General features: G+C 59.6%; 2 protein-coding genes across 3 annotated transcripts; one reads left to right on the plus strand and one right to left on the minus strand.

Moving 5' to 3' along the window:
• Window positions 1-8,818, minus strand: SAPCD2 (suppressor APC domain containing 2). Its single transcript, XM_050760168.1, has 6 exons — window positions 8,248-8,818; window positions 4,222-4,334; window positions 3,480-3,626; window positions 3,030-3,137; window positions 2,815-2,931; window positions 1-2,701 (listed from the first exon to the last, which is right to left on the minus strand). Exons 1-6 carry the CDS (start codon window positions 8,816-8,818, stop codon window positions 2,573-2,575), a joined length of 1,185 nt encoding a protein of 394 aa, XP_050616125.1. The 3' UTR covers window positions 1-2,572.
• A 7,545-nt stretch (window positions 8,819-16,363) lies between these two features.
• Window positions 16,364-23,360, plus strand: UAP1L1 (UDP-N-acetylglucosamine pyrophosphorylase 1 like 1). Of its 2 annotated transcripts, XM_050760084.1 has the most exons (9): window positions 16,377-16,678; window positions 16,908-17,112; window positions 17,364-17,539; window positions 17,823-17,995; window positions 18,125-18,318; window positions 18,873-19,013; window positions 19,560-19,745; window positions 20,881-20,947; window positions 21,520-23,360. In XM_050760084.1, exons 1-9 carry the CDS (start codon window positions 16,390-16,392, stop codon window positions 21,613-21,615), a joined length of 1,527 nt encoding a protein of 508 aa, XP_050616041.1. In that variant the 5' UTR covers window positions 16,377-16,389; the 3' UTR covers window positions 21,616-23,360. The 2 variants fall into 2 exon arrangements, with proteins under 2 accessions (XP_050616040.1, XP_050616041.1); XM_050760083.1 differs by having other exon boundaries at window positions 16,364-16,678; window positions 20,881-23,360.
• Window positions 23,361-25,367: the final 2,007 nt, after the last annotated feature.

Below are 25,367 nucleotides of genomic sequence, written 5' to 3' on the forward strand. Positions count from 1 at the left end.
TTGTTCATATTTCCAGAAATCTCTTTTATTTCTTTAGATATATAAACACTGTTACTTTATATTCTCTCTGATAATTCCAGGATCTGGGTCTACAGAGTCTTATCTGTTGCTTCTGCTGGGTCTCATAGTGTGTTGTTTCCTGTGGTGGTTATGAATTTTTAAAACCGGAGATCTCATTTTCTTTTTTCTTTTATTTTCTTTTTCTTTTTTCGTAGAGATGGGGTCTCTCACTGCGTTGCCCAGGCTGGTCTCGAACTCCTGGCCTCAAGTGCCGGCATTCCAGGTGTGAGCCACCACGCCCGGCTGAGATGTTCCTTTTCCTTGGAACTTGATCAACACAAAATCCTGAGGCCTGGTGTGGTGGTGTTCCTCTGGGGCACATTCTCAAATGGGGACACTTCTGCCCCCAAAGACACATTTCGACGTCCTGAGACATTTCCGGGTGTCATAACGGTGTGCACGCACATGTATGTACCTGCACACGCTACTGGCACCTCGTGGATAGAGCCCAGGGACGCTGCTCACATCCTGCAAGGAGACTGACCCGCCCTGTGTCCTTAGGGTGGGTTCCCGGCAGGGTCTGCATGTTCCTCTGCCAGCCACCTAGACCCTGCCAGTCGGGCCACTTTAAATTCTCCCCTCGTGGTCTCCAGGGCAACACACTAGCCTGATTTCAAGCTGTAAACTTGGAGGACCTATTTTTTTTCACCTTGCACGGAATACCAAGGCTGAGAGGCAGTTTTTCTGGAGGTGCCAGCCTGTCTCACATTTCCGCTTTAGCTGCGGGGTCCAGCTCTGTGGGCGGTCTCCTGATGAAGTCATCCCGGGACAGACACTGTTCTGTCTCCTGCTTCCAGCCCTCTAAAGATGCCAGGATCCCCCAGGGCATGGCAGGCACCCTCAAAGGCAGACGTGGGGAGGCCCTGGTGGGCAGACCCCAGCCTGCTGACGGGGGGGGGGCTTCTCCCCAGCTGCCACTGGCCCACCCACTGTGCTGCAGTCCACCTGGTGCTGGGGCTGTGGGGCACAGGCCCTCAGGATCCGCTCCCTTTCCTGCCCAGGAGATCCAGGCCTGGCATCCTTATGTCCCCTGGAAAGCCCACTCCCATCCTCAGGGTAGGAGGGCAGCTGCACGCTGACGCTGGGCTGGCTTGGGCCTGTCCTGGGACACCCCTACAGGCCAGGTGCAGCCGGGGATGTGGCTCAGTGGGGTTGCTGTGGGCAGGTTAGCATGGAGCTGGGTTCTGGAAGGGAGTTGCCCCGCTGCCTGCCAGGACCCCTCCTCTGAGACAGGTGCTTTGTGGGACCTTGTATCAAAGTGCCCTGGACATGAGGGGTCCCTGTACCCCACACACTGACCCCACATCGGGTTCCTGCGCCCCACACACACTGCCTCCCCATTGAGTTCCTGCACCCCACACACACTGCCCCCTATCGGGTTCCTGCGCCCCACACACACTGCCTCCCCTTCGGGGCCCTGGGCTGCAGAACCCATCCATGATGCCGTGCCCCTGGTTCTGGTAGCACTGGGGCCCTCCAGGCTGGGCTGAGCAGGGGCCCCCCACCAGTGTGTACCCCAGCACCAGCGAGAGTGGGCCTGGGCAGGGGACAGGAATGACACCCAAGGGGACCTACTCCAGCCTCCTCCTGTCCCCTGGGGGTTCTCGTTTTCCTTGGCTGAGGGAAGTGGCCTCTCCCAGCTGAAACCTGGGGTCAGGCTGGGCATAAGAGGAAAGGGGGGTGAGCAGGACCCCAGACCTTGAGAATCCTGAGTGGGGGGGGGACAGGCTTTGCCTATGACGTGCCTGGGAGCTGTCTGGAGGCCCTCCTGGGGAGCCAGGCTCACAGGTTGTTGTGTGGGACTCAACGTGGGGCAGTGTCCTGGCCAGGATGAGGAAGGCCATCACCCCAGGGTCTGCGGGAGGCACATGCGGGCCAAACTCTCGCCCACCTGGCACCCAGATCCGCTGCAGCCACAGTCCCTCAGCCTTGGCCAAGACCTGAAGTCCGACTGCTATCCCTGGGGCTTCCCTGCCAGGCGGGCACCCCCCACTTACAGGCCATCCCCACCCCCTCCATCTGCTTCCGTCCGAGCTACAGCCACCTTGTCCTGGTGCCCTGGTTGAGGGGGGAAGCTGCCCTTGGACCCGCGTCGGAGCCGCCCCGCGCCCTCTGCTGGCCGTTGTCGGAAGTGCAGCCTGGCGAGAGCAGTGCCTTTCCCTGGAGATGGGACCCAGGGCAGCACCGCTGGAAACGGGGGGCGGTAACTCGTGGAGGGGTCCCCCACTGTCCACTGACAACGGCAGTAGTAGCTGCGGACTATGCGGACTCAAGAGAGTCCCAGCCCATGTCAGCACCAGGAGTCAAAACGGAGTCAAGGGCTTGGTGCGGGGGCCAGTCGGAGGCAGGCCTGGGGAGCCCATCTGGCAAGGGGGGCAGGAAGGCGCCCACTCCGGGACTGTGCCTGGGCCTGCCGGGGGTCTCCAGCCAGAGAGGGTGGGTGCGATGGGACGCACACGCTCGAAGGGCTGAGTGCCAGGCCGGCCCTGGGGGCCCGCGCTGCCCACACGGACTAGATGAAGGTGGAATCCAGAGGCCCCCCGTCCTGTTGGCTCAGGGCGCGGGCCTCAAACAGCTGCTTAATGAGCGCCGACTTCTCTTGCTCCAGCTGCGTGATGCGCTCACTCTTCTCGGTCACCTCCTGGGCAGGTGCGCAGTTGGTCAAGGCCTGCGGATCCCCACCCCCGCACCCCTCCTGGCTGCCTTACCCGGATGAGGAGTCACCCACCCACACCCCTCCCGCGCCTGCCCTACCTGAGTGAGGAGTCGGTTCTGCTCCTTCAGCATGAGGATGGTCTGCTGCTGCCAGCCCAGGGGTGAAGTGGACGTCAGGGCAGGGCAGGGGGGCCCGGAGGAGGACGGGGGCAGGACCTGCGGGAGGGCAGGATTAGGCAGGCCTGGACGAGGGCTGGGAAGCACTAAACTGGCCTGGGCCCCAGTGTGGGCGTGGGGGTTTGGGATACACTCACCCGACTGGCACAGGCTGCAGCCAGCAGCTCCCCCAGGCACCGGGCCACCTCCTGTACCTTGGGCAGTAGCCGCCCCAGTGGGCGGGGGCTCCCTGCAGCCCCACAGTCCTGGGAAGAAAGCAGAGGACGAGTGGTCAGAGAAGAGGGCCAGCCAGGGCCAGCATGGTGCCTTGACAGAGGTTCCCACAGGTGGCTCTCCTGCCTCCTGATGCTGCAGAGAGCCCAGAGGGATCCCAGGGGCATTGCTGACGTGGGATGGGAGGTCTGCCTAAGGCGCCTTAGGCCCTAGGAGTGGGGCAGCCGCGGGGGGAAAAAGGGATGTCCCAGCACCCTGGGTGCAATCAACAGCAACTGTGTCCGGGAATAGGGGCAGCCATAATGCCCAGGGATGCCTGGGGTTAGCTGGGGTCTCCAAGTGTGGGGACCTGGGGACAGGGCGGTGGCACTCACGGCGCTGGCTCTGCTCTGGCCCAGGCGGCGCTGGCGCTCCTGCACTCGTTGCAGCTGCTGCTGGTACCAGTCACGGCCCCGCGCCATCATCTCCAAACCCTGCAGCAGCACTTCCTTCTCCTGCTCCAGCTCCTTCATCTGCTTCAGCTGCAACACGTGCATGTACATGGAATGCCTGGCCCCAGTGAGCACGCACACGTCCATGCATGCATGAGCTTGCCTGTGGGTGGGCACCAGAGTCACAGGCACAAATGCAGCAGCACATGTACACGTTTGCAAACACAGGCACGGACGCATGCTTCTGAGGACACCTGCGTGTGTGAGCCCCGTAGGCCGGTTTGGAGCAGGAACCCCGTGCCTCCTGCTGAGGGGTCTTGGCCTTTCTTAGCCCCTCCACTCAGGCTTCCCTGGGGGAGGGGTGACTGACCCTTCAGCTGAGCCCACCCTCCCGAGGTCCACCTGTGGTGAACACACAGCAGGGGAGCCAGACTGGCTTGCAGCAGTGACCTCGTGAGGCAGGCTGGGCAGCCACCATAGCTGCCCTGAACGACCTCTTGACCTGCCTCTGCCTGACCCTGGGCCGTCCCTCCAGGGGATTCAAGCCCACGTGGGGAGAGAGATGTGCAGAGCTGACTGTACTTCCACAATGGACTCCCCCAGGCTCAAGGCCCTCCTGCTCCCATCCCAGCCTCCAGCCTCCAGACAAGATGGAGAGCCCCACAGAGCCCCAGCCCCTGCTCACCAGGCCGCAGTCCACGCCGCTGGTGATAGTGTGCCTCCGACGTTCCCCTCGGGCACGGGGGGCCCGCCCGGCATCCCCTGAGTCCACCTCCAGGGCCCTGCAGGCCACTGCACCTATTGTGGAGAGGCATGGGCCTGGCTCACCTCCAGACCGGCCTGGCCAGGCTCTGCTGAGGTGCAGCAGCCTCCACATCTCAGCCCACTCTTGAGGTCTCGGGCACCAGCCTGGCATGGCCCATGTGTAGCCTCTGTGCCAGGCTGGAGTTTGGTCCCTCTCCCCTGCCCCAGCTCCTCACACTGGCTTGGGGAGGGTTGTGCCGCCAAGCCCACATGTTTGCTCATACACACACCCTGCCCCATCGCTCCATGAGTTCCCTGGGGCCAGGGGCCTTGTCCAGCTCTTTGCTGCACTCCCAGTGCCCAGAACATCGCAGGCACACCCTGGGTCTCCAAGGCGGCTGGCTAAGGGAGGAGTGGGCGGGGGATTCTGGTCCTGACTATGCCTCTCCCATCTGCACGGGGCCCTGCAAGGCAGCAAGAGATGTGGATGTGAATGATGGAAACCTAACTTTTCTCAGGATGGTGACTCTGATAGAAAGTTAGTCCTGCACGGCCGGGCACAGCGGCTCATGCCTGTAATCCCAGCACTTTTGGGGACCAAGGTGGGTGGATCACTTGAGCTCAGGAGTTCGAGACCAGCCTGGGCAACATGGCAAAACCCCATTTATTCCTTTTTTTTTTTTTTTTTTTTTTTTGAGATGTTGTTTTGCTCCTGTTGCCCAGGCTGGAGTGCAATGGCATGATCTCGGCTCACTGCAACCTCCGCCTCCCAGGTTCAAGTGATTCTCCTGTCTCAGCTTCCCCAGTAGCGGGGATTACAGACACCCGCTACCATGCCCAGCTACTTTTTGCATTTTTTATTAGAGATGGAGTTTCACCATGTTGGCCAGGCTGGTCCTGCACTCCTGACTTCAAGTAATGCACCCACCTGAGCCTCCCAAAGTGCTGGAATTACAGGTGTGAGCCACAGCGCCCAGCCTGCAAAACCCTATTTCTATTGGAAACACAGAAATTAGCCGGGTGCACTGGCACGCACCTGTGGTCCCAGCCACTCGGGAGGCTGAGGCAGTAGGATTGGTTGAGCCTGGGAGGCAGAGGTTCCACTGAGCTGAGATTGTGCCACTGCACTCCAGGCTGGGCGACACAGCAAAACCTTGTCTCAAAAAAAAAAAAAAAAAAAAAAAAAAGTCCCTTGCCGGGCACGGTGGCTCATGTCTGTAATCCCAGCACTTTGGGAAGCTGAGGGCTGGGGGGATCAGTTGAGGTAAGGAGTTCAAGACCAGCCTGGCCAACATGGTGAAACCCCGTCTCTACTAAAAATACAAAACTTAGCTCGGTGTGGTGACGGGTGCCTGTAATCCCACTACTCGGGGGGCTGAGGAGAATCGCTTGGACCTGGGAGGTGGAGGTTGTTGTGAGCCGAAATCGCGCCACTGCACACCAGCCTGGGTAATAAGAGCAAAACTCAGTCTCAAAAAAAAAAAAGGAAAGAAAGAAAAGAAAAAATCAGTGGCTGGGCACAGTGGCTCACGCCTGTAATCCCAGCACTTTGGGAGGCCAAGGTGGGCAGATCATGAGGTCAGGAGTTTGAGAACAGCCTGGTCAATATGGTAAAACCCATCTCTACTAAAAATACAAAAATTAGCCGGGCATGGTAGCGTGCACCTGTAATCCCAGCTACTCAGGAGGCTGAAGCAGGAGTATCACTTGAACCCAGGAGGTGGAGGTTGCAGTGATCCAAGATTCGTGCCACTGCACTCCAGCCTGGGTGACAGAGCAAGACTCCGTCTCAAAAAGCAAAACAAAAGAAAAGTTAGTCCCGCGTGTGTGTGATATGCCAGGCCATGCACCCAGCTGACAAATCAGACATCCTGGTGCTTGAAGACACCTGCTGTGAAGTTTGTCTGAGGGCTCCCCCTGGGGGCAGCCAAGAGTATCACGTTGGTGCCACCCTGGCCCAGCTTCCTGGTGAGGGAGTACCTGCACCTCCCCAGTCTACAGGAGAAGTGGCTGCAGGTGTGGAGGAGGGCATCCTCCTTCAGCCTTTAGCTGTAGCCCCAGCACCAGGCATATCCTTAGAGGCCATGCACCTGGCACCTGGCCACAGGAGTTGGGGGGTGATGCAAGAATTGGGCCCAGGTAGGCGCAGCAGAGAGCCTGGCTCCACGCAGGCCTGAGTTCGTGCTCCCGCCTGCGGTGCTGAGTGGCTGGCAGCTCTGGGGCAAGACAGTGGGAGGGCACACAGCCCTTCAGGAGGTGGGAGCAGAGAGGGTACAGACAGAGGGAGGCCGTGGAGGAAGCCCCAAGACACCTGGGCCCGGTCTGTACGGTTGAGTCCATAGAGCAGCTCCCGGGTCCCTAGATGACAGCATGCTGGGTGTTGAGCTAGATGGGGGTGGTGGCTCTGCCTGTCCAGGGCCCTGAGCCAGCAGGCCGCACCTCCAGGGCCAGAGCCAGCCTGGAGCAAACACGCAGTCCCAGGTGGGAACAAGGAAAGAGGCCCCGAACTTCTGGGCTGGGGGCTTGGAAGGCTGTGTGTGTTGGGAGGCTTTCTGGGAGTTGGGGTGACCTCAGAACTCCAGATTTGGCACCCCAAAAGTGAGCTGTGTCAATCAATCATGTCATGCCACTTGTCTGGCCCTCCGTTTGCCTGTCAGAGGGTGACAGCTAGAGCCCAAGCCACATGACCTTCAGGGAGGTGTGGTACGTGAGCCAGTGCCACATGGGACATCAGAGCAGAGCAGGGGTGGACCACAGGCTCAGGCCTCCAAACCCCAGGCCCGGCCACTGCGTGCAATCCCATGGCTGATTTCAAATTGCATGGCCACGTGGATGACGCTGACCCTGCATTTGGAGCCAGCTACCCTCTGAAGCCTCCCTCACCATAGGACTGAGAGTCCCCCAGCCTGGTGCGGTTGCTGGATCAGATCACCAGGGAGGCCAGGACCACCGTGGCTCCAAACACCAGTTGTAGGGCTGGAGAATATGGCTGAGGTGGGGGAGCAGTACAGGGAGGGTGGCAGAGCAGCAGGCAGCACGGGGACTGGCAGGAGCCACCGGTGGGCAGGCCTGCCGCTGGCAGAACAGGTGCACAGGATGAATGGGCTGTGGGGCCTGGGGCTCCTCTGGGAGCTTGGCCCCCACCCCTAGCCATAATGCAGGTCCTGTTCCCAAGGCAGGCACTGGGTTGGGGGAGACAGGGGACCATTCAGCAATCTCCTGTCACTGCCAACTGGACCGGAAGCAGGAGAGGAGTCTGCCAGCCATCCCCAGGGACTGTGGCCTATGTCCCTTCATGGCATCTGCCATAGTACAGCCCCACTGGGGTGCAGGAGACCCACCCACGCCCCTGCCCATCCTGGCAACAGGGCCAGGTCCTCTTGGGCCACCAGCAGCACCCGGCCTGCCTGGGCCTCAGTGGGGTCAGTGGGACCAGCCCCCCTGGCTGAGCTGTCACACTGAGAAGGGGGACCCTTTCTTTGAGAGGGAAGCACCTCTGCCTGAGCAGCCACAGACAGGAGGCTGAGGGCCCAGGTGTCCCCAGGTGCGGAAACGGTATTGGAGATGGAGAGCCCAAGCTCAGGCTTGGTACAGGTTGGGCTCCTGGTGGGTTTTCTGAGTCACCTGCCACCCCGGGGCCCTGGTGGCCTTATGCTGTGGCAGGAGAGGGTCTGGCTTGCCTCCCTAAGCCCCTGGGCTCACCACGACAGGCATGAAGCCCCTTTCCCTCCAGGCCCGCGGAGGCGCCCTCCAGGATCCGGAGTCCACGAAGAACCGCTCCCCAGCCCCGTCCCTCGTGGGAGATGCACAGGCAGCAGGTTTCCTTCCCCTGGAGGAGGTGTTCAGCCAGGGGAAGGAGCAGAGAGCAAGAGGCAGAGGGAGCTGGTCACCAGAAACCGTGAGACTCCGGTTTCTGGCCCAGGCCCGGGAGAGCTACGAGGGGGCCCGGGGGCCGCTCGGAACTCACCTGCGTCCGCACTGGAGCTCGGTTCCAACGCCGCGCTCTGGGACCGCTCGGGATCCGCGGGGCAGGGCGCCGCCTCTGCCGGGGCGCACAACTGCTCCGGGCTGCGGGCCGCGCCGCTGGGACCGGCCAGAGGGGCGCGCACGCCCAGGGGCAGGGGCTTCCTCTCCAGGACCGTCCGCGGCTCGTCGGCAGGCGCGAACACCAGGCGCTGCGGCGGCGGCGGCGGCTGGTCCCCGGGCCGGGCCGGGGCGCGCGTGGGGTCCCGGGGGCCGCCGTCGGCGCTCAGCAGGGAAGTGCGGAGGCCGGCCACGAAGCGCTCAAAGGTCAGGTAGCCGCTGGCCGGGGCCACCTGGCGCAAGCCCTCCAGCACCCCGCGGGGCAGCTCCCGCGCGTCGGTGCCCTGCCAGCGGGACTCGATCTCGCGCAGGTGCACGCAGCCGCGCCGCCGGTCGTCCAGGATGTCGAAGAGGGTGCGCAGGCTCTGCAGGAAGGCGCGCGGCAGCCCCTCCGTGCCCGGCGCGGGTGCGGGGGGAGGCACGCGACCCCGCTCGGCCATGGCGGCCCCGGCCATGGGCTCCCGGGCTCGGTCCCCGCGTCCACCTGCGTGCGTCCCCGCGCGCCCCACGGAGGGGCCGGCCCGGCGAGCTCAGCCCGCGGCGACAATAGCGACTACTTTTGAATGGGGCCCTCCCCGTAGCGTCAGCCCTCATTAACATGCGCCGCGGCCATTGGCCGAGCCCGTCCCATCTGCTCCCCGATTGGCTGAGAGACGGTTTGATTTTTTTTTTTTCTTTTTTTTTTTTTTTTCCGGCCGAGGGGCCCTGGGAGGCGCGCGGAGGCCCTGGGCAGGCGGAACCGGATCCCCCAGCTCCGGCTCCACTCTGGCCTCGCAGAGCTCCCTTTCTGCCCCGCCCCAGACCCGCCAAACGTCCGGCCGTGGCTTCGCGCTTTCTCGGATCCAGCTGTGGCTGGCTGCCCCGGCCACCTCTCCAAGGGGCGGGGCCTGGCACCCTACAACAAAACCTGTCCCCAGGTAGCCTCGTGGAGTAAGGATGGGGGCGCACCCCCTCCAAAGATCCCACTTTTCCCCCTCTAGTTCCCTGGCCACAAGCACAGGTGACCCTGCGGCCCCCTTCTCTTCCACCAGGAGGGCCCCAAGAGGATCCTAGGCTCCAGCCAGCTGGGCGCTTCCCACTCACAGAGGCCTCTCTGTCCCCACGGCTGCTGGCTCCTCCTCTGGTCCCTGGGGACAGTCTGGCCTGGCCTGCCCGCTGCAGGACAAAGCCACTTTCTCCTGTGTCCCCAGGTCCCCATCTGGTGACCAGCTCCCTCTGCCTCTTGCTCTTCTCTGCTCCTTCCCCTGGCTGGACACTTCCTCCAGCTGCTCTCCTGGTTCCCACAGCCCTGTCCCCCTGCCTCTGCTGTGTTTCCAGCTGGGATCTGGTCACTCTGTCTTCATTTGGTCTGTCCACATGGGAGGTGAGACCAGGCCTTAGCCTGGGTTCTAGCCCTGGGAGCCCATCTCAGGGCTGGCCAGTAGAACCCTCTAGGCGCCAGGGAGGTGTTCAGGGTGCAAACACCCTCTCCGGACAGGCCCCCAACCGGAGACTTGCCTTGGCCCTCTGTGGGTCTCCCACCCTCCCTCCTGGGCAGGCCTCAGCTGGCATGCCTACCTGGGCCTCTGTCTTCAGGCCTGAGCCACTGGTGCCTGTGTCTCAAGCTGTGGAGGCAGCTTCCCAGTCCAGGGAGTGCCCTGGGTCCACTTCTCTTCTGGGTCACTCATTCTAAGTGGGACTCCTTCATGGCAAAGAATGTTGGAAAGACGTAAGAAGCTCTGAGCCTGGAGTAGCCCATCAGAGCTCGTTCCTGGAAGCTTCCCCTTTAATGGCAGGATCTGCTCAAAAACCCAGCACAAAGCTGAGGCGGGAGGATCACTTGAGCCCGGGAGTTCAAGACCAGCCTGGGCAACATAAGGCAACCGTATTTCTACAAAAAGTTTAAAAAATCAGCCGGGCCTGGTGGTGCATGCCTGTGGTCCCAGGTACTTGGGAGACTAAGGTGGGTGGATCCCTTGAACCCAGGAGGTTGAGGCTGCAGTGAGCTGTGATTGAGCCATTGCTTTCCATCCTGGGTGACAGAGCGAGATCTTGTCTCAAAAACAAAACAAAACAAGCCAGCACAACATGCAAGCCCTTTGTTCAGCAGTCTCCCGTCCCCGTCCACAGCCCCCAGCATCCCCGCACCTACCCTGTTTCCAGCACACCCCTCACCGCAGGTGCCAGGCCTGGGGTCCCTCACTTCCAGGCCCCTGTGCCTGGTGGCTCTTCTACCAGGAAGGCCTTTCCCCTCTGCTCCAGGCTGACTGCACCACATCCTTCCGAACTCTGCTCCGGCCCCGATCCCCCTCCCCCTGAAGCCTGCTTAGATAAAGCACTGGGGGCAGCTTTTTCCTGTCCCAGGGGTCCACGGCTATTTGGAAGCAGGGCAGGGCTCCGTCTAGGCCTGGCATTGGCCTGGCCCACAGTGAGTGCTCTGTGGAGCCTTATCCAGTGAAGTCACATGGGAAACACCATCCTTGAGTGGGCACCAAGCCAGGCTGAGGCCTAAGGGATGGGGAAGGTCTGAGAACCGCTCAGGGGATGGCAGGGGAGGCCAGTGTGGATGTAGAGTCGGTGGCCAGCAGTGAGCAAGGCTGCTGCAGCTCAGGACAGCGTGGTCAGCAGTGTCCAGGCCAGGTCAGCCACGGCCCCGCATGGAACTGAACCCACCATGCAGACAAAACAAGGGCTTTTCACACCATCCAGAACCTTGGGGGAGGTGGCCCCAGCTGGCCCTTGGTCTGTGGGCTTTTCTGTGGCCCCTGGCTGGGTATTGGAGGAAGGTAAAAAAAAGACTGGAGGCCGGGCGCAGTGGCTCACGTCTGTAATCCCAGCACTTTGGGAGGCTAAGGCGGGCGGATCACCTGAGGTCAGGAGTTCGAGAGCAGCCTGACCAACATGGAGAAACCCCATCTCTACTAAAAATACAAAATTAGCTGGGCGTGGTGGCACGTGCCTGTAATCCCAGCTACTCAGGAGGCTGAGGCAGGAGAATAGCTTGAACTCTGGAGGCGGAGGTTGCAGTGAGCCGAGAATGCGCAATTGCACTCCAGCTTGGGCAAGAAGAGCGAAACTCCATGTCAAAAAAAAAAAAAAAAGAGGCCGGGCGCGGTGGCTCAAGCCTGTAATCCCAGCACTTTGGGAGGCTCAGACGGGCAGATCACAAGGTCAGGAGATCGGGACCGTCCTGGCTAACACGCTGAAACTCCGTCTCTACTAAAAAATACAAAAAACTAGCTGAGTGAGGTGGCGGGCACCTGTAGTCCCAGCTACTCAGGAGGCTGGGGCAAGAGAATGGCATAAACCCGGGAGGCGGAGCTTGCAGTGAGCTGAGATCTGGCCACTGCACTCCAGTCTGGGTGACAGAGCAAGACTCCCTCTGGGGAAAAAAACAAGAAAAAGAAAAAGGACAGGTGCGGTGGCTCACGCCTGTAATCCCAGCACTTTGGGAGGCCAAGGCGGGTGGATCACCTGAGGTCAGGAGATCAAGACCATCCTGGCTAACATGGTGAAAACCCGTCTCCGCTAAAAATACAAAAAAAAAAAAAATTAAGGCCGGGCGCGGTGGCTCAAGCCTGTAATCCCAGCACTTTGGGAGGCCGAGGCGGGTGGATCACGAGGTCAGGAGATTGAGACCATCCTGGCTAACATGGCGAAACCCCGTCTCTACTAAAAAATACAAAAAACTAGCCGGGCGAGGTGGCGGGCGCCTGTAGTCCCAGCTACTCAGGAGGCTGAGGCAGGAGAATGGCGTGAACCCAGGAGGTGGAGCTTGCAGTGAGCCAAGATGGCGCCACTGCCCTCCAACCTGGGCGACAGAGTGAGACTCTGTCCCAAAAAAAAAAAAAAAAAAAAAGACTGGAGGCTGTGCCTGGCTTTGGGTGTGGGACTAAGATGTGGTCCTGCGTCCTTCCTGTCCTGAGCTCTGACCACTTCCTCCTTGCACTCCACTTTCCAGCTGGCCTGATAGTTTCCCAATCCTTCAGTTTTTAGTATTGTGTCACCCCTGGAGGTCCCATGCAGTCCCTGTACTTTTGGAGGCCCCATCTTAGCTGTAATTGTGTTCTCACTGTGCAAGCCTGGACCACTCTGGGCAGAGGTGGCAGGAAGACAGGCCCCTCTGTCCCCTGATGTATCCCCAGCAGTGGGTACCAAGGGAAGAACTGACAACAGCCCCTGAGCCTCCCAGGGCACCCGTCTGCACTCTTGGCCTCTGAGCCTTAGGGCCCTGCTCCCCTGAGTCGTTTGTGAAGACAGTTATCTGGCCACAAGGTGGTCCAGGAGGTTGCTGCCCACCTCAGCCTTGCCAGCACTCCTACCTGTCTGCAGGCTCTGTCGGCCTGGGTAGGGTCGCTCCTCCCCTTCTGGTGCCGCAAGTGCCTCTGGCTGTACAAACCCTGATTTTCTAAATCCTCTATTACAGCCCAACCCACACCTTAAGGTGAAATTTGGAATCACCCTGACCTAGAGGGCCAAGAGTTCGTGTCCTGACACCTGCCTCCAAGAGACATGTGCCTCCTCTGCTGCCCAGCCCTGCAGGGGTGATAAGGGTTCCCATGGACTCTGACCTGGGGCGTGGAGCCTGCTCTGCTCACCTGATTCCGTGTGTGCCCACCCTCCAACTCCAATGTTCATCTGAACTGGTGTTCAACCACCACAAACTACTGGAGTAGAACAGGCCATTCATTAATTCATTCATTCAGCAAGTACTCCCTGAACATTTGCTGTTGCCCAGTCACGGTGCAGGCTTGGGTTCAACACTCACTTGTTCAGTCAACAAACATTGATTGAGTGCCTACTGTGTGCTGCATTTATCTGAGGTGATGGGGGTTGAGCAGTGGCCTAAACAATGCCCCGCCTGGGCTGGACACGGTGGCTCATACCTATAATCCCAACACTTTGGGAGGCCGAGGCGGGTGAATCACGGGGTCAGGAGTTCGAGACCAGCCTGGCCAACCATCTCTACTAAAAATACAAAAAATTAGCTGTGTGTGATGGCGGGCACCTGTAACCCCAGCTACTCGGGAGACTGAGGCAGGAGAATCACTTGAACCCGGGAGGCAGAGGTTGCAGTGAGCCAAGATTGCACCACTGCACTCCAGCCTGAGCGACAGAATGAGACGTTGTCTCAAAACAAAAAACAAAACAAAAACAGCAACTCCCCGCCTTTGTGGGGTTCACTTCTCACAGGGGAGTCAGGAGAATGCAGAAAGGCAGCCTGGCACGGAGGATGGGAAGGTGCTCGCCGAGTGGGTGCGACCTGGGGAGCTGAGGCCTGATCAAACGTCCCCAGCCACACGTTTCTCTGGGGACAAGCGGTCCAGGAGGGAGGAACAGGAAGTGCAGAGACCCCGAGGCAGGCCCAAAAAGCAACTCCATGCAGGTCCAGGAGAATGCATCTGGGCCTTGCCCCGGCGGTAAAGCCCCCTTCCGAACTCAGTGAGGGCATGTGTGTGGAGGTGGGGGCAGAACCCCACTGCAAGGAGAAACAACTGCCTGAGGGGTCCATGGGGTGGCATGAGGGAGATGTTACTTTTCATTTTGGGTCCTAGATCACCGTCAGAGGCGTGTGAACCAGAGCAACTCCATCTTGAATGGGAGCTGGGTAAAATAAGGCTGAGACCTACTGAGCTGCGTTTCTGGATGGTTAAGGGATTCTAAGTCAGGATGACATAGGAGGTCGGCACAAGATACAGGTCATAAAGACCTTGCTGATAAAACACATTGCGATAAAGAAGCCAGCTAAAACCCACCAAAACCAAGATGTCAATGAGAGTGACTTCTGGTTGTCCTCACTGCTACACTCCCACCAGCGCCATGACAGTTTACAGATGCAGTGGCAATGTCAGGAAGTTACCCTATATGGTCTACAAAGCGGAAGCATGAATTATCCACTCCTTGTTTAGCATATCATCCAAAAAAACATAAAAGCGGGCAACCAGCAGCCCTCAGGGCTGCTCTGTCTGTAGAGTAGCCATTCTTTATTCCTTTACTTTCCTAATAACTTGCTTTCGCTTTACTGTACGGGCTTGCCCTGAATTCTTTCTTGTGCAAGATCCAAGAACCCTCTCTTGGAGTCTGGATCGGAACCTCTTTCCTGTAACAGCACAATTTTTTTTTGTTTGTTTTGATTTGTTTTTGTTTTTTGTTTTGAGACGGAGTTTTGCTCTTGTTGCCCAGGCTGGAGTACAATGGTGTGACCTTGGCTCATGGCAACCTCCCCCTCCCAGGTTCAAGGGATTCTCCTGCCTCAGCCCCTGGAGTAGCTGGGATTATAGGTAGGCAACACCACGTCTGGCTAATTTTGTATTTTTAGTAGAGACAAGGTTTCTCCACTTTGGTCAGGCTGGTCTCAAACTCCCGACCTCAGGTGATCCGCCTGCCTCGGCCTTCAAAAGTGCTGGGATTACAGAAGTGAGCCACTGCTCCTGGCTTCTTTTTTTCTTTTCTTTCTTTTTTTTTTTTGAGACAGACTTTCGCTTTGTCACCCAGTCTGGAGTGCAGTGGTGCAGTCTTGGCTCACTGCAACCTCCGCCTCCTGGGTTCAAGTGATTCTTGTGCCTCATCCTCTCGAGTAGCTGGGACTATACAGGTACACGCCACCACACCTGGCTAATTTTTGTATTTTTAGTGGAGACGGGGTTTCACCATGTTGCTGAAGCTGGTCTCGAACTCCTGGGCTCAAGCGATCATCCTGCCTTGGTCTCCCAAGGTGTTAGGATTACAGGCGTGAGCCACCGCACCTGGCCACCATTTGAATTCTTTTAAGCAATCATATGTATTACTTTTAGACTTATTATAGTTTCTAGGAGAAAGTTTTGTGCCCAACTGGCAGAATCTACCCTTTCATATTTTTCACAAGCAAACGATTTTATTTTTATTTTTATTGAGATGAAGTCTCACTCTGTCTCCCAGGCTGGAGTGAAGCGGAGAGATCTCAGCTCACTCGAACCTCCGCCTCTTGAGTTCAAGGGATTCTCCTGCCTCAGCCTCCCGAGTAGCTGGGACTACAGGCACATGCCACCACAACCGGCTAATTTCTGTATTTTTAGTAGAGATGGGGTTTCACCATGTTGGCCAGGTTGGTCTCGAACTCCTGATCTCAGGTGATCCCCCCACTTCGGCCTCTCAAAGTGCTGGGATTACAGGCGTGAGCCACCGCGCCGACCACAAACAAGGTATTTTAAAACCTGATAGTAAAATAACAATGTAGGCGAGGGGCTGAGAGTGCTCTGGTCACCGGGCAATGGGAAGGTGGAGGGGTGTGCGGCAGGGAGCCCCAAGTCACAGGCTGGCTTCCTGCGGACGCTGTGCTGGCATCCCGGCACACGGTCTGGCTCCATCCTCCCAACAGCTCAGCCGTGGCCCAGGCCTCTTCAATGCACCCTGGCCGGTTGTTTCTGCACCAGGAGGTTTCCGTCCGAGTCTTGGTTAGCGAAAAGCTGGCCAGGCCACTCTTTTTAAAGCCCGTGCTGGGACAGAACCTAGTTTTCCCCTGCGGGGCGTCCCCGGGGCCTCTTCCTCCCTTAGCTCAATGGTCGGTTTCTCCACCCACGCCAGCAGGCGCGACCCAGAGGGTCCTGGGATCCCTCGCGGCGGGGCGCGGAGTGGACAGGGCGGGCACGGGTCGGGGGCCTGGAGCAGGGCTGGAACCGGGACGGGAGCTCGAGGGACCAGGCCAGGGCCAGACACTGGAGTGGGTCCAGGGGACGGAGAGGGACTGGGGACCGGCTGGAGAGATGGGGCTGGGCCTGTCTCGAGTCTCGGACAGGACGCGGGGGCGGCTAGGGGGACGTGGACAGGGCGGGGTCAGAGAGAACCCGGACGGAGTCGGGGTCGCGGAGCGGGGATGGGCGGGCTCCGGGGCAGGACGCGGGGCGGGGTCGAGGCGGGGTCGAGGCGGGGTCGAGGCGGGGTCGAGGCGGGGTCGAGGCGGGGCGCCCCGGGCCCTCCCCGCTGGGGGGTCTGCACCGCCCGTCCGGTCCCGTGACGCTGGTCAGTGGCGCGGGTCACGAGTGCCGACTCGACCGACGGCAGCAGCGACATGGCCTCGGAGCAGGACGTGCGCGCCCGGCTGCAGCGCGCTGGCCAGGAGCACCTCCTGCGCTTCTGGGCCGAGCTGGCGCCGGAGTCGCAAGCCGCGCTGCTGGCGGAGCTGGCGCTGCTGGAGCCCGAGGCGCTGCGCGAGCACTGCCGGCGGGCGGCGGAGGCCTGCGCGCGCCCCCACGGCCCGCTGCCCGGCTTGGCCGAGCGCCTGCGGCCCCTGCCCGCCGAGCGCGTAGGAAGGGCCAGCCGCAGCGACCCCGAGACGCGGCGGCGCTGGGAGGAGGAAGGTAGGCGGGGCGGGAGGCCCTGGGGGCCGGCAGGGGCTCGTGCCCACGGAGGGGGTGGGAACCGAGGCCGCGCTCGGGGAACTGTAATTCTCCTTCGCTACTTTGAGACTTGTCTCGCCTCACGCGTTCTGGCCCCCGAGTCCCGGAGCCCCAGCCCCAGGGCTGGTTTTCCCTAAAGCGGAAGGGTGGGCGGGTCCCGGGCGTCCCTTCACAGCGCCCGTACCCCCAGGTTTCCGCCAGATTGCCCTGAACAAGGTGGCCGTCCTGCTGCTGGCGGGGGGGCAGGGCACTCGCCTGGGCGTGACCTACCCCAAGGGTATGTACCGTGTGGGGCTGCCCAGCGGGAAGACCCTGTACCAGCTGCAGGCGGAGCGGATTCGGCGGGTGGAGCAGCTGGCCGGTGAGCGCCACGGGACCTGCTGCACCGTCCCCTGGTGTGTCCTCCCTGCCCTACCTCGGCCCGGAGGGACCCTTCCCCACGTCCTCCCCCCCCCAACCCCGCTGCACACGCGAGCCCCAACCCCGGCACAGCCCGGGACATAGCCCAGCACTGGCCCAAAATGGGGCCTGGCCTCAGCCCCAACTAGACACTGGACCCCGAACCCCAATGCCGGCTCTGGTCCGAGCGCAGTCTGCCTGCAGGGTCAGGCGCACTCGCGGCCGGCTCACCGCGCCTCCCTTGCAGGTACGTCATGACCAGCGAGTTCACTCTGGGGCCCACGGCCGAGTTCTTCAGGGAGCACGACTTCTTCCACTTGGACCCCGCCAACGTGGTCATGTTTGAGCAGCGCCTGCTGCCTGCTGTGACCTTTGATGGCAAGGTGATCCTGGAGCGGAAAGACAAAGTTGCCATGGCCCCAGGTGTGGCCCGTTCCTGAGACGGGGAGGGACCTCCCAGACCAGAACTGGGAGCGTGGCTGGGGGTCCACGCGCCCGGATTCGCGGCTACCCCGAGACTGTGTGGTCCCAGGTTAGGCGCCTCTTTCTCTGGGCCTTGAGCCTAATTTGTCACGTGGTACAACCGCTGGGCAGTCTGGTTAGTGATCGGGGCTGCCTTAGGCACAACGCCTCCAGTACGTCCTAGACCCGCAGAGCGAGCTGTGGCTGGAGCCCTCGAAACATCTATTCCCTTCTCCGCCTGCAGACGGAAACGGGGGCCTCTACTGCGCACTGGAGGACCACAAGATCCTGGAGGACATGGAGCGCCGAGGAGTGGAGTTTGTGCACGTGTACTGTGTGGACAACATCCTGGTGCGACTGGCAGACCCTGTCTTCATCGGCTTCTGTGTGTTGCAGGGCGCAGACTGTGGCGCCAAGGTTAGCGCCCACCTGCGCGGAGCCCCGCCCTTCGTGGATTACCTCCTCTCCGCGCAGCCTGGCCCTGCCCCTCGTGGAGCCCCGCCCCTCTCCCCAGCCCTCCAAGACCATCCCTGGTCTTGGCTGCAGGTGGTGGAAAAGGCATACCCCGAGGAGCCCGTGGGCGTGGTGTGCCAGGTGGACGGCGTCCCCCAGGTGGTGGAGTACAGCGAGATCAGTCCTGACACCGCACAGCTGCGTGCCTCCGACGGGGGCCTGCTGTACAATGCAGGCAACATCTGCAACCACTTCTTCACCCGAGGCTTCCTTAAGGCGGTCACCAGGTGTGCGGCAGCAGGTGGCTGCAGAGTGCCGGCCAGTGCCGCCTGCGCTGACCAGGGACCCGTGGAGGGAGCCGAGTGCCCTGGGCCGCAGCGGCTGTGGTCAGGAGTGGCTGCGGTCAGGGGCAGCTGATGGGTTGGGGTGGAAAATGGATCCTGTGTTTGCAGAGGCACAGGTGCTGGAGATCAGGCACAAGCCGTGCTCAGCAGGCAGCTGCTGTAAGGCTCTGTGATCAAGTCTGCTATCTCCGCCTTCTGGGGACCTGCCCTGGTGCCCATGGTACTACCTCTGCCCTGGGGCTTGCCAGTTTCTGTTTGCCTGGGCAGGGATGTGGCTGATGGTACCTGACACTTGGCACGGGGATGCAGGGAGGAGGCCTGTGCCCGCTCCTCCCTGGAGATCTGGCCCTACTCTGCTGCTTCTGTCCCCTGTAGTGTCCCTCTGCCATCCTGTGCTCAGAATGGGTGTGCTGGGTGTGCTCAGAAGTGGGGACAGAGCCCCAGCGGTGCCATATCTGATCTGTGTCTTTCTTCCCTTCTGCTCTCCCGTACACCAGGGAGTTTGAGCCTTTGCTGAAGCCACACGTGGCTGTGAAGAAAGTCCCGTATGTGGATGAGGAGGGGAACCTGATAAAGCCACTAAAACCCAACGGGATAAAGATGGAGAAGTTTGTGTTTGATGTGTTCCGGTTTGCTAAGTTAGTAGTGGGACTCATTCATTTTTCCCTTCTTCCTTCCCTCAGTTTTGGTGGTGGGAACTGAGGCCCAGCTGACAGGGAAGTGGAGACTTGGGGGGGCCAAGGGGCCTGCGGGCAGGTCTCAGGGAGAAGACCAGAGGGTGCTCTTGGCCCTGAGGGTAAGCAGCACCTGAGGTGCGGGCATAGGGAGTCCTTGGGGCTGTGGACTTGGGAGGACAGTAGTGCCACCTCCTGGACCTTCCACTCCCCCACCCACGGTTAGGAGAGGTCTCCTGGCCAGGTTGCCAGGGTGGCTCACAGGGCCTTTGGCCCTCACTGCAGGGGTCCCAGGGTCTAGGTTTTTGGCTGCCGGAAATGGCTGCTGGAATTGGACCATCCCCAGCGTCTCAGGAGCAAAGACACTCAGTACCTGTGAGGGCTCCTCCCTAGACTTGCTGTCCATGGGACCAGACCTTCACTCTGCCACTGGAAACCTGGCCCAGCCCTCACCCGCCCGGATCAGGGCCTCTTTGCCGGGACGTGGGTGACCAGCCCTTTCCCCACCAGGAACTTCGTTGCCTTTGAAGTACTACGGGAGGAGGAATTTTCCCCACTGAAGAACGCAGAGCCGGCCGACAGGGATAGTCCCCGTACCTCCCGCCAGGCCCTGCTCGCCCAGCACTACCGGTGGGCTCTGCAGGCAGGGGCCCGCTTCCTGGATGCCCATGGGGCCTGGCCCCCAGAGCTGCCCGGGTGAGTGTGGCCCTCGGGTAGCTACGGCCAGAAGGGGAGGGCTGTCAGGACCCAGTCTTCAGCTCCAGAGCCCTGTTGGCTCTGTGACAGCCATGCTGGGGAGGGGTCTGCCTCCCCAGCACCACCACAGATGCAGGTGGCCTTGTGTCCGGCCAGCTCCAGGTCACACGGTGACCATCAGCACAGCCTCCTGGCCTGACCCTTCAAGTTGTGCTCCATGTACTGAGGGAGGCAGGGGGCTCCCCAACTCCCTCCCCAACTTGTCCACAAGCTTTTGGTTTGTTTACAAAAGCATACTTAGATTTGCCTTTTATTTTATTTATTTATTTATTTATTTATTTTTATTTATTTATTTTTTGAGATGGAGTCTCGCTCCGTCGCCCAGGCTGGAGTGCAGTGGTGCCATCTCGGCTCACTGCAAGCTCCACCTCCTGGGTTCACGCCATTCTCCTGCCTCAGCCTCCGGAGTACCTGGGACTACAGGCGCCCGCCGCCACGCCCGGCTAAAGTTTTGTATTTTTTTTTAGTAGAGACGGGGTTTCACCGTGTTAGCCGGGATGGTCTCAGTCTCCTGACCTTGTGATCCGCCCACCTCAGCCTCCCAAAGTGCTGGGATTACAGGCGTGAGCCACCGCGCCCACCTATTTTTTTATTTTTATTTTTCTTACTTGTATAAACTTGTGGGGTGTGTGTGCAGCTTTGTTACATGTGTAGATTGCACAGTGGTCAGGTCAGGGCTTTTACGGGATCCATCACCCAACCAACCTTGTTCCCATTTATTCACAGGCTTTGAAACTGAGCCCCTGGCATGAATTCAGAAAGTAGCAGGACAGTTTGATTTCAGGGCTGGGAAAGAAAAAGACGTTTGGCTTTTGCCTCCCTGATTTTCTAAATCTAGCTGCCTAGGCTCTGCGTGGGAGGCCTGTGGGGGTGCTTTCTACCCCAAATCAGGTCCTGTCACTTGGCAGTGGGATGTGTGCTCAGGGTTTGGGGTATCCAGAGGAAGATGAGTTTGCTGAGACGGGCTCCGGGGAGCTAGATGTGTAGAGCTCAGTCTCCTATGGGGGATGGGGGTGCTGTGGGAGGGCTCTGGGCAGGCTTTGCAAGGAGATATTGACAAGCGGACTTTCCCTAGCTTACCCCCAAATGGAGACCCTCCGGCCATCTGTGAGATATCGCCCTTGGTGTCTTACTCTGGAGAGGTGAGAGCTGCCTGTCCTTATCTGGGGCTTTTCTGGAGTCAGGTTTTTAATACCACCTGGGGAGAGGTGGCTGCTTGGGTGGAGACGGCCCAGCTCTACCTCGGTTAACCAATGGGATCAGTGGTTTAAAGTTGCAGAAGACTCCAAGATACGGGATGGGGTGGGGTGAGGCGTCCAGAGGCCTTTGCAGGACCTGGGAGGGCATGGGTATGAGACAGCCCAGGTCTGAGCCCAGTGTGGGGCCAGACAGGATTTTGTGGGGGCCTCGTGGAGGTAGGACACTGGCCTCTCCCACCTCCCTGACCTTGGCTACCCTTGCCCCTTTCTCTGGTCAGGTCAGACCTGAGCGTGACAGGAGGGTCTCCTGCTGGCCTAGGGTCTTGAGTGTGGTCTTGGGTGGCCTTGCAGTGTGTGTCTGCTCCTGGCCCTGGAAGCCTTTATGTCCCCACCCCTCCCTGACTCCAGGCAGACCTGGGATCGTGCCTGGGGACTGTGGCTCCTTGGTGTGGCCAGAGGGGGCTGTGGCCAGCCAAAAGGTGGGTACTTGGCCATTGTTGCCTGCTCGTCTCCAGGGTTTAGAAGTGTACCTGCAAGGCCGGGAGTTCCAGTCCCCGTTCATCTTGGATGAGGACCAGGCCAGGGAGCTACTACAGCCACGGGAGTCCTGACACCCCCAGACTGCCCCCAGACTCCCCCGAGACCTGCCAGCCCTGGCGTCCTGGAGCTGGGGGCTATGGCCCCAGCCTGAGCCCTGGATGGGAAAGCAGCCTGCCACGTGCTTCCAGCCTGCAGAACGCAGAATGAAACATGCTGGTGGACTCCATGAGGGCAGGGCCTCACCTGTCGCCTCTGGACACAAGTGGCTACAGCCTGCTGGGGGCTCTGTGGCTCCATTCCCGGATGTGGGGTCTAGTCGAGAGGCAGAGGGACTTGGGACCTGGGAGAATGGGGTTGAGAGGAGGCTTCAGGTTGGGGCCCAAGGGAGGTGTGGTGTCATCTGGGGAGAACAGGAGGGCACGTCCCTTTGGGAGCCCGCCCTGGGATCCACCTCACCCAGTCGAGCCCTGGAAGCTGCATAAGCTATGCAGGACGTGCTTCTGCAGCCTACCAATGCAGAACCGGAATGAGGGGAACAATTCCACCCAGTTGAGGGCTGCCCCCTCCTCCTCAGCGGCCGAACCAGTAATGGGGGCAAGGCTGGGGCATCTCAGCCCACATACCCTGGATGCCCAGCAAGGCCACAGAAAGGGTCTGATGTCCGTGATCCAGGTGGCTCTGAGAAGCTTGGCCTGGACACCTGAGGCTGCGGCCGGTACTCCTGCCTTCTCCCCATCTATCCCCAGGGCCTCTGCCTCTCAGCCTCTTCCATGGTCCGTTTAGGCTGCTGAATTTTCTGTGCTTCCCCAACAACCAGTGGGATCAATGCTGGTGGCCTCTGTGATGGTTGCTGACTAATCCGGGATTTCATGAGTCAGAGGCTCTACCCCTCGCCCCAGCTGCCTGCTGCTTCTGATGGATCTTCGTGCTCAGGCTGCCCAGCTCCCCAAGTGAGGACTCAGCCTCCATATTCGGTGCCTTGGCCCCTCCCTGCACTCAGGAGTGGCTGGGACAAGCCAGCTGCCCCAGGGTTCTTCCCTGCTTTCTCATCTCGGAGGAGGCAGTGGCACCTCCCTCTCCCTGCTGACATGAAGAGAGCTATGATATGCAAGCGCTGCTAACTCATCCTCCGCCCCCACCTCGAAACCCACGGCCCCTAGTGGAGGGACGCTACTCATCCCCATTGGTTTCCCAGGGGAGGGGTGTTGTCTGGAAGGGCAGGTTTAGATGCAACCTTCCAGATTTAGAGGCACGGGGAGGACAGTGGCTGAGTGGAGGCGCCCAGACCTGGGCAGGCAGCAGGCTCAGGCCCACACCTTGTGATATTTGAAACCAAAGCTTTCCCTCTCCGTGGCTTTGCCCTCCTTATTGCAAACCATGCTGTGCCTTAGGGCCCTTCTCATAGCTGCTCCTCATGGCCATGACTCGAACAGGGATGCCACCTCTTTCTGCATAAGCATAGTTAGTTGGTGAAGTCTTTTTTTTTTTTGAGATGGAGTTTCACTCTTGTTGCCTGGGCTGGAGTGAAGTGGGGTGACCTTGGCTCACTGCAACCTCTGCCTCCTGCCTCAGCCTCCCGAGTAGCTGGGACTACAGGCACCCACCACCACGCCTGGCTAATTCTTTGTATTTTTAGTAGAGACGGGGTTTGACTGTGTTAGCCAGGATGGTCTCCATCTCCTGACCTCGTGATCCACCCACTTCGACCTCCCAAACTGCTGGGATTATAGGTGTGAGCCACCGTGCTGGGCCAGTTGCTGGCATCTTAATGTTCGTAGGTGGGACATTTCCAATAAACACAAGGTGCTGTGATTGACTGCTACCCTGGCAAGTGCAGTTTTTGGCCAGTGCATGGGTGTTGGGAACAAGGATCGGGTGTTCACAACTGTGTCCCAGGGGTGGAGCTCACTGGAGGCCCCCTTGGAGAGAGGAGTTCACACATGAAGGCCAAGACTACTTGGGGTGCCCAGGAATCCCCCGGCACTTCCATCCCACTCTTCACCAGGGTCTCAGGAAGGACCAAGACAACCTGGGGTCAGGAACCTCAGGGTGCTCTCCATGGTTGGATTCTACATGCTCAGCTCTGACAGCCTGGAGACTCACTCTCCTGCACCTGCATCCTTAAGATGCCAAGGTTTCCCTGCTCACCACATGACAGGGATGCTTGGGGCACTGCAGGGACTGACAAGAGTGAGTGGTGTCAACCTAAAGAGAAATTCAGGCTCTCCAGGATAAATGAATTTAATCAAGAATAACACATAATTGCAATTCAGAGTATGCAAGCCTCAGTGGGCCACAGGCGTATGGTTGGGGGGGCGGTATGGGGCTTGAGGAAAGAAGGAATCTTTTTTTTTTTTTTTTTTTTGAGACTGGGTCTCTGTTGCCCAGGCTGGAGTGCAGTGGTGTGATCATGGCTCACTGCAGCCTCAACCTCCTGGGCTTAGGTGATCCTCCCACCTCAGCCTCCAGAGTAGAGACCACTGGCGCACACCACCACGACGCTGGACTCTTTTTTTTTTTTTGAGACGGAGTCTCACTCTCACCCAGACTGGAGTGCAGTGGCGTAATCTCAGCTCACAGCAAGCTCCACCTCCTGGGTTCACGCCATTCTCCTGCCTCAGCCTCCTGAGTAGCTGGGACTACAGGCGCCTGCCACCATGCCCGGCTAATTTTTCGTATTTTTAGCAGAGACGGGGTTTCACTGTGTTAGCTAGGATGGTCTTGATCTCCTGACCTCAATCCACCCATGTTGGCCTCCCAAAGTCCTGGGATTACAGGCGTGAGCCATCACGCCCAGCCTCATTTTTTTTATTTTTTGTAGAGATAGGGGTTTCACTATGTTGCCCAGGTTGGACTCCTGAGCTCAGGGTATCTGCCCACCTCGGCCTCCAAAAGTGCTGGAATTACTACAGGCATGAGTCACTGTGCCCTGCCCAAGGGAATTTTTTTTTTTTTTTTTTTTTTTTAAACAGAGTCTTGCTCTGTGACCCAGGCTTGAGTGCAGTGGTGCGATCTCACCGCAACCTCCACCTCCTGGTTCAAGGAATTCTCCTGCCTCAGCCTCCCGTGTAGCTGGGACTACAGGCGCCCGCCACCAACCACGCCCGGCTAATTTTTTTGTGTAGTTTTTCTAGAGACGGGGTCTCACCATGTTGGCCAGGCTAGTCTTGAACTGCTGACCTCAAGTGATCTGCCTGCCTTGGCCTCCCAGAGTCCTGGGATTATAGAAGCCACCATGCCTGGCCCCAAGGGGGATCTTTTAAAGACAAGAGAAGTTCCCATAGGCTGTCTTGAAACCAAGGGTTATAAAGACAAAAGGTTAGAAGGGTTTGCTGCAGGCGCTCCGTTGCTAATGTTTTTGTGAGGGCTTCTTCAGGGCCTCTGGTTAGAGCGTGACATAAACGACTCTATTTGGGTACTGGCAAGTGTCACAGGGGGAAGAGACCAGCAGAAACCTTAAGATGACCCCTAGGAGGGCACGAGGCCAGGGTAACAGAGTTAGACGAGCCACGTGCTAAGCAGGACGTCGCTGCCGGGGAGAGCCCTCCAGACACGCAGAAATGCCACAGTCAGGACCGTGGGAGGCAGCGGACTCGCCCAAGGGGCAGGGGGAGCCTGGCCACGAGAGAATGAGGGAGGGGCCGGGAGTGAGGTTCGGCAGGGGAGAACCCAGGCAGGGAGGGCCTCGAGCGGCCACGGACGCCTCTTTGCCATTTTGGACGTTTTTGGGGAGGACAACCCGCGCAGGAAGAGCAGTCATCTCAAGCTGACCTCCAAGGCTACCGGGTTCGAGGGCTGAAGCCGGGTCTGAAAGCCCCGACCC

Source organism: Macaca thibetana, chromosome 15 (genome assembly GCF_024542745.1).
Source record: "Macaca thibetana thibetana isolate TM-01 chromosome 15, ASM2454274v1, whole genome shotgun sequence".
In the NCBI taxonomy this organism is placed as follows: domain Eukaryota; kingdom Metazoa; phylum Chordata; class Mammalia; order Primates; family Cercopithecidae; genus Macaca; species Macaca thibetana.

What these genes read in the sequence shown, in the direction of transcription:
- SAPCD2 (XM_050760168.1), bottom strand. Translation starts at nt 8,818, where the DNA reads ATGGCCGGGGCCGCCATGGCCGAGCGGGGTCGCGTGCCTCCCCCCGCA. An exon ending in GAGCTCCAGTGCGGACGCAG is followed by an intron (nt 4,335 to 8,247) that starts GTGAGTTCCGAG and finishes TCTCCACAATAG; the next exon opens with GTGCAGTGGCCTGCAGGGCC. An exon ending in GCGGCGTGGACTGCGGCCTG is followed by an intron (nt 3,627 to 4,221) that starts GTGAGCAGGGGC and finishes CACGTGTTGCAG; the next exon opens with CTGAAGCAGATGAAGGAGCT.
- UAP1L1 (XM_050760083.1), top strand. Translation starts at nt 16,390, where the DNA reads ATGGCCTCGGAGCAGGACGTGCGCGCCCGGCTGCAGCGCGCTGGCCAG. An exon ending in GCGCAGACTGTGGCGCCAAG is followed by an intron (nt 17,996 to 18,124) that starts GTTAGCGCCCAC and finishes TCTTGGCTGCAG; the next exon opens with GTGGTGGAAAAGGCATACCC. An exon ending in TGGCCCCCAGAGCTGCCCGG is followed by an intron (nt 19,746 to 20,880) that starts GTGAGTGTGGCC and finishes GACTTTCCCTAG; the next exon opens with CTTACCCCCAAATGGAGACC.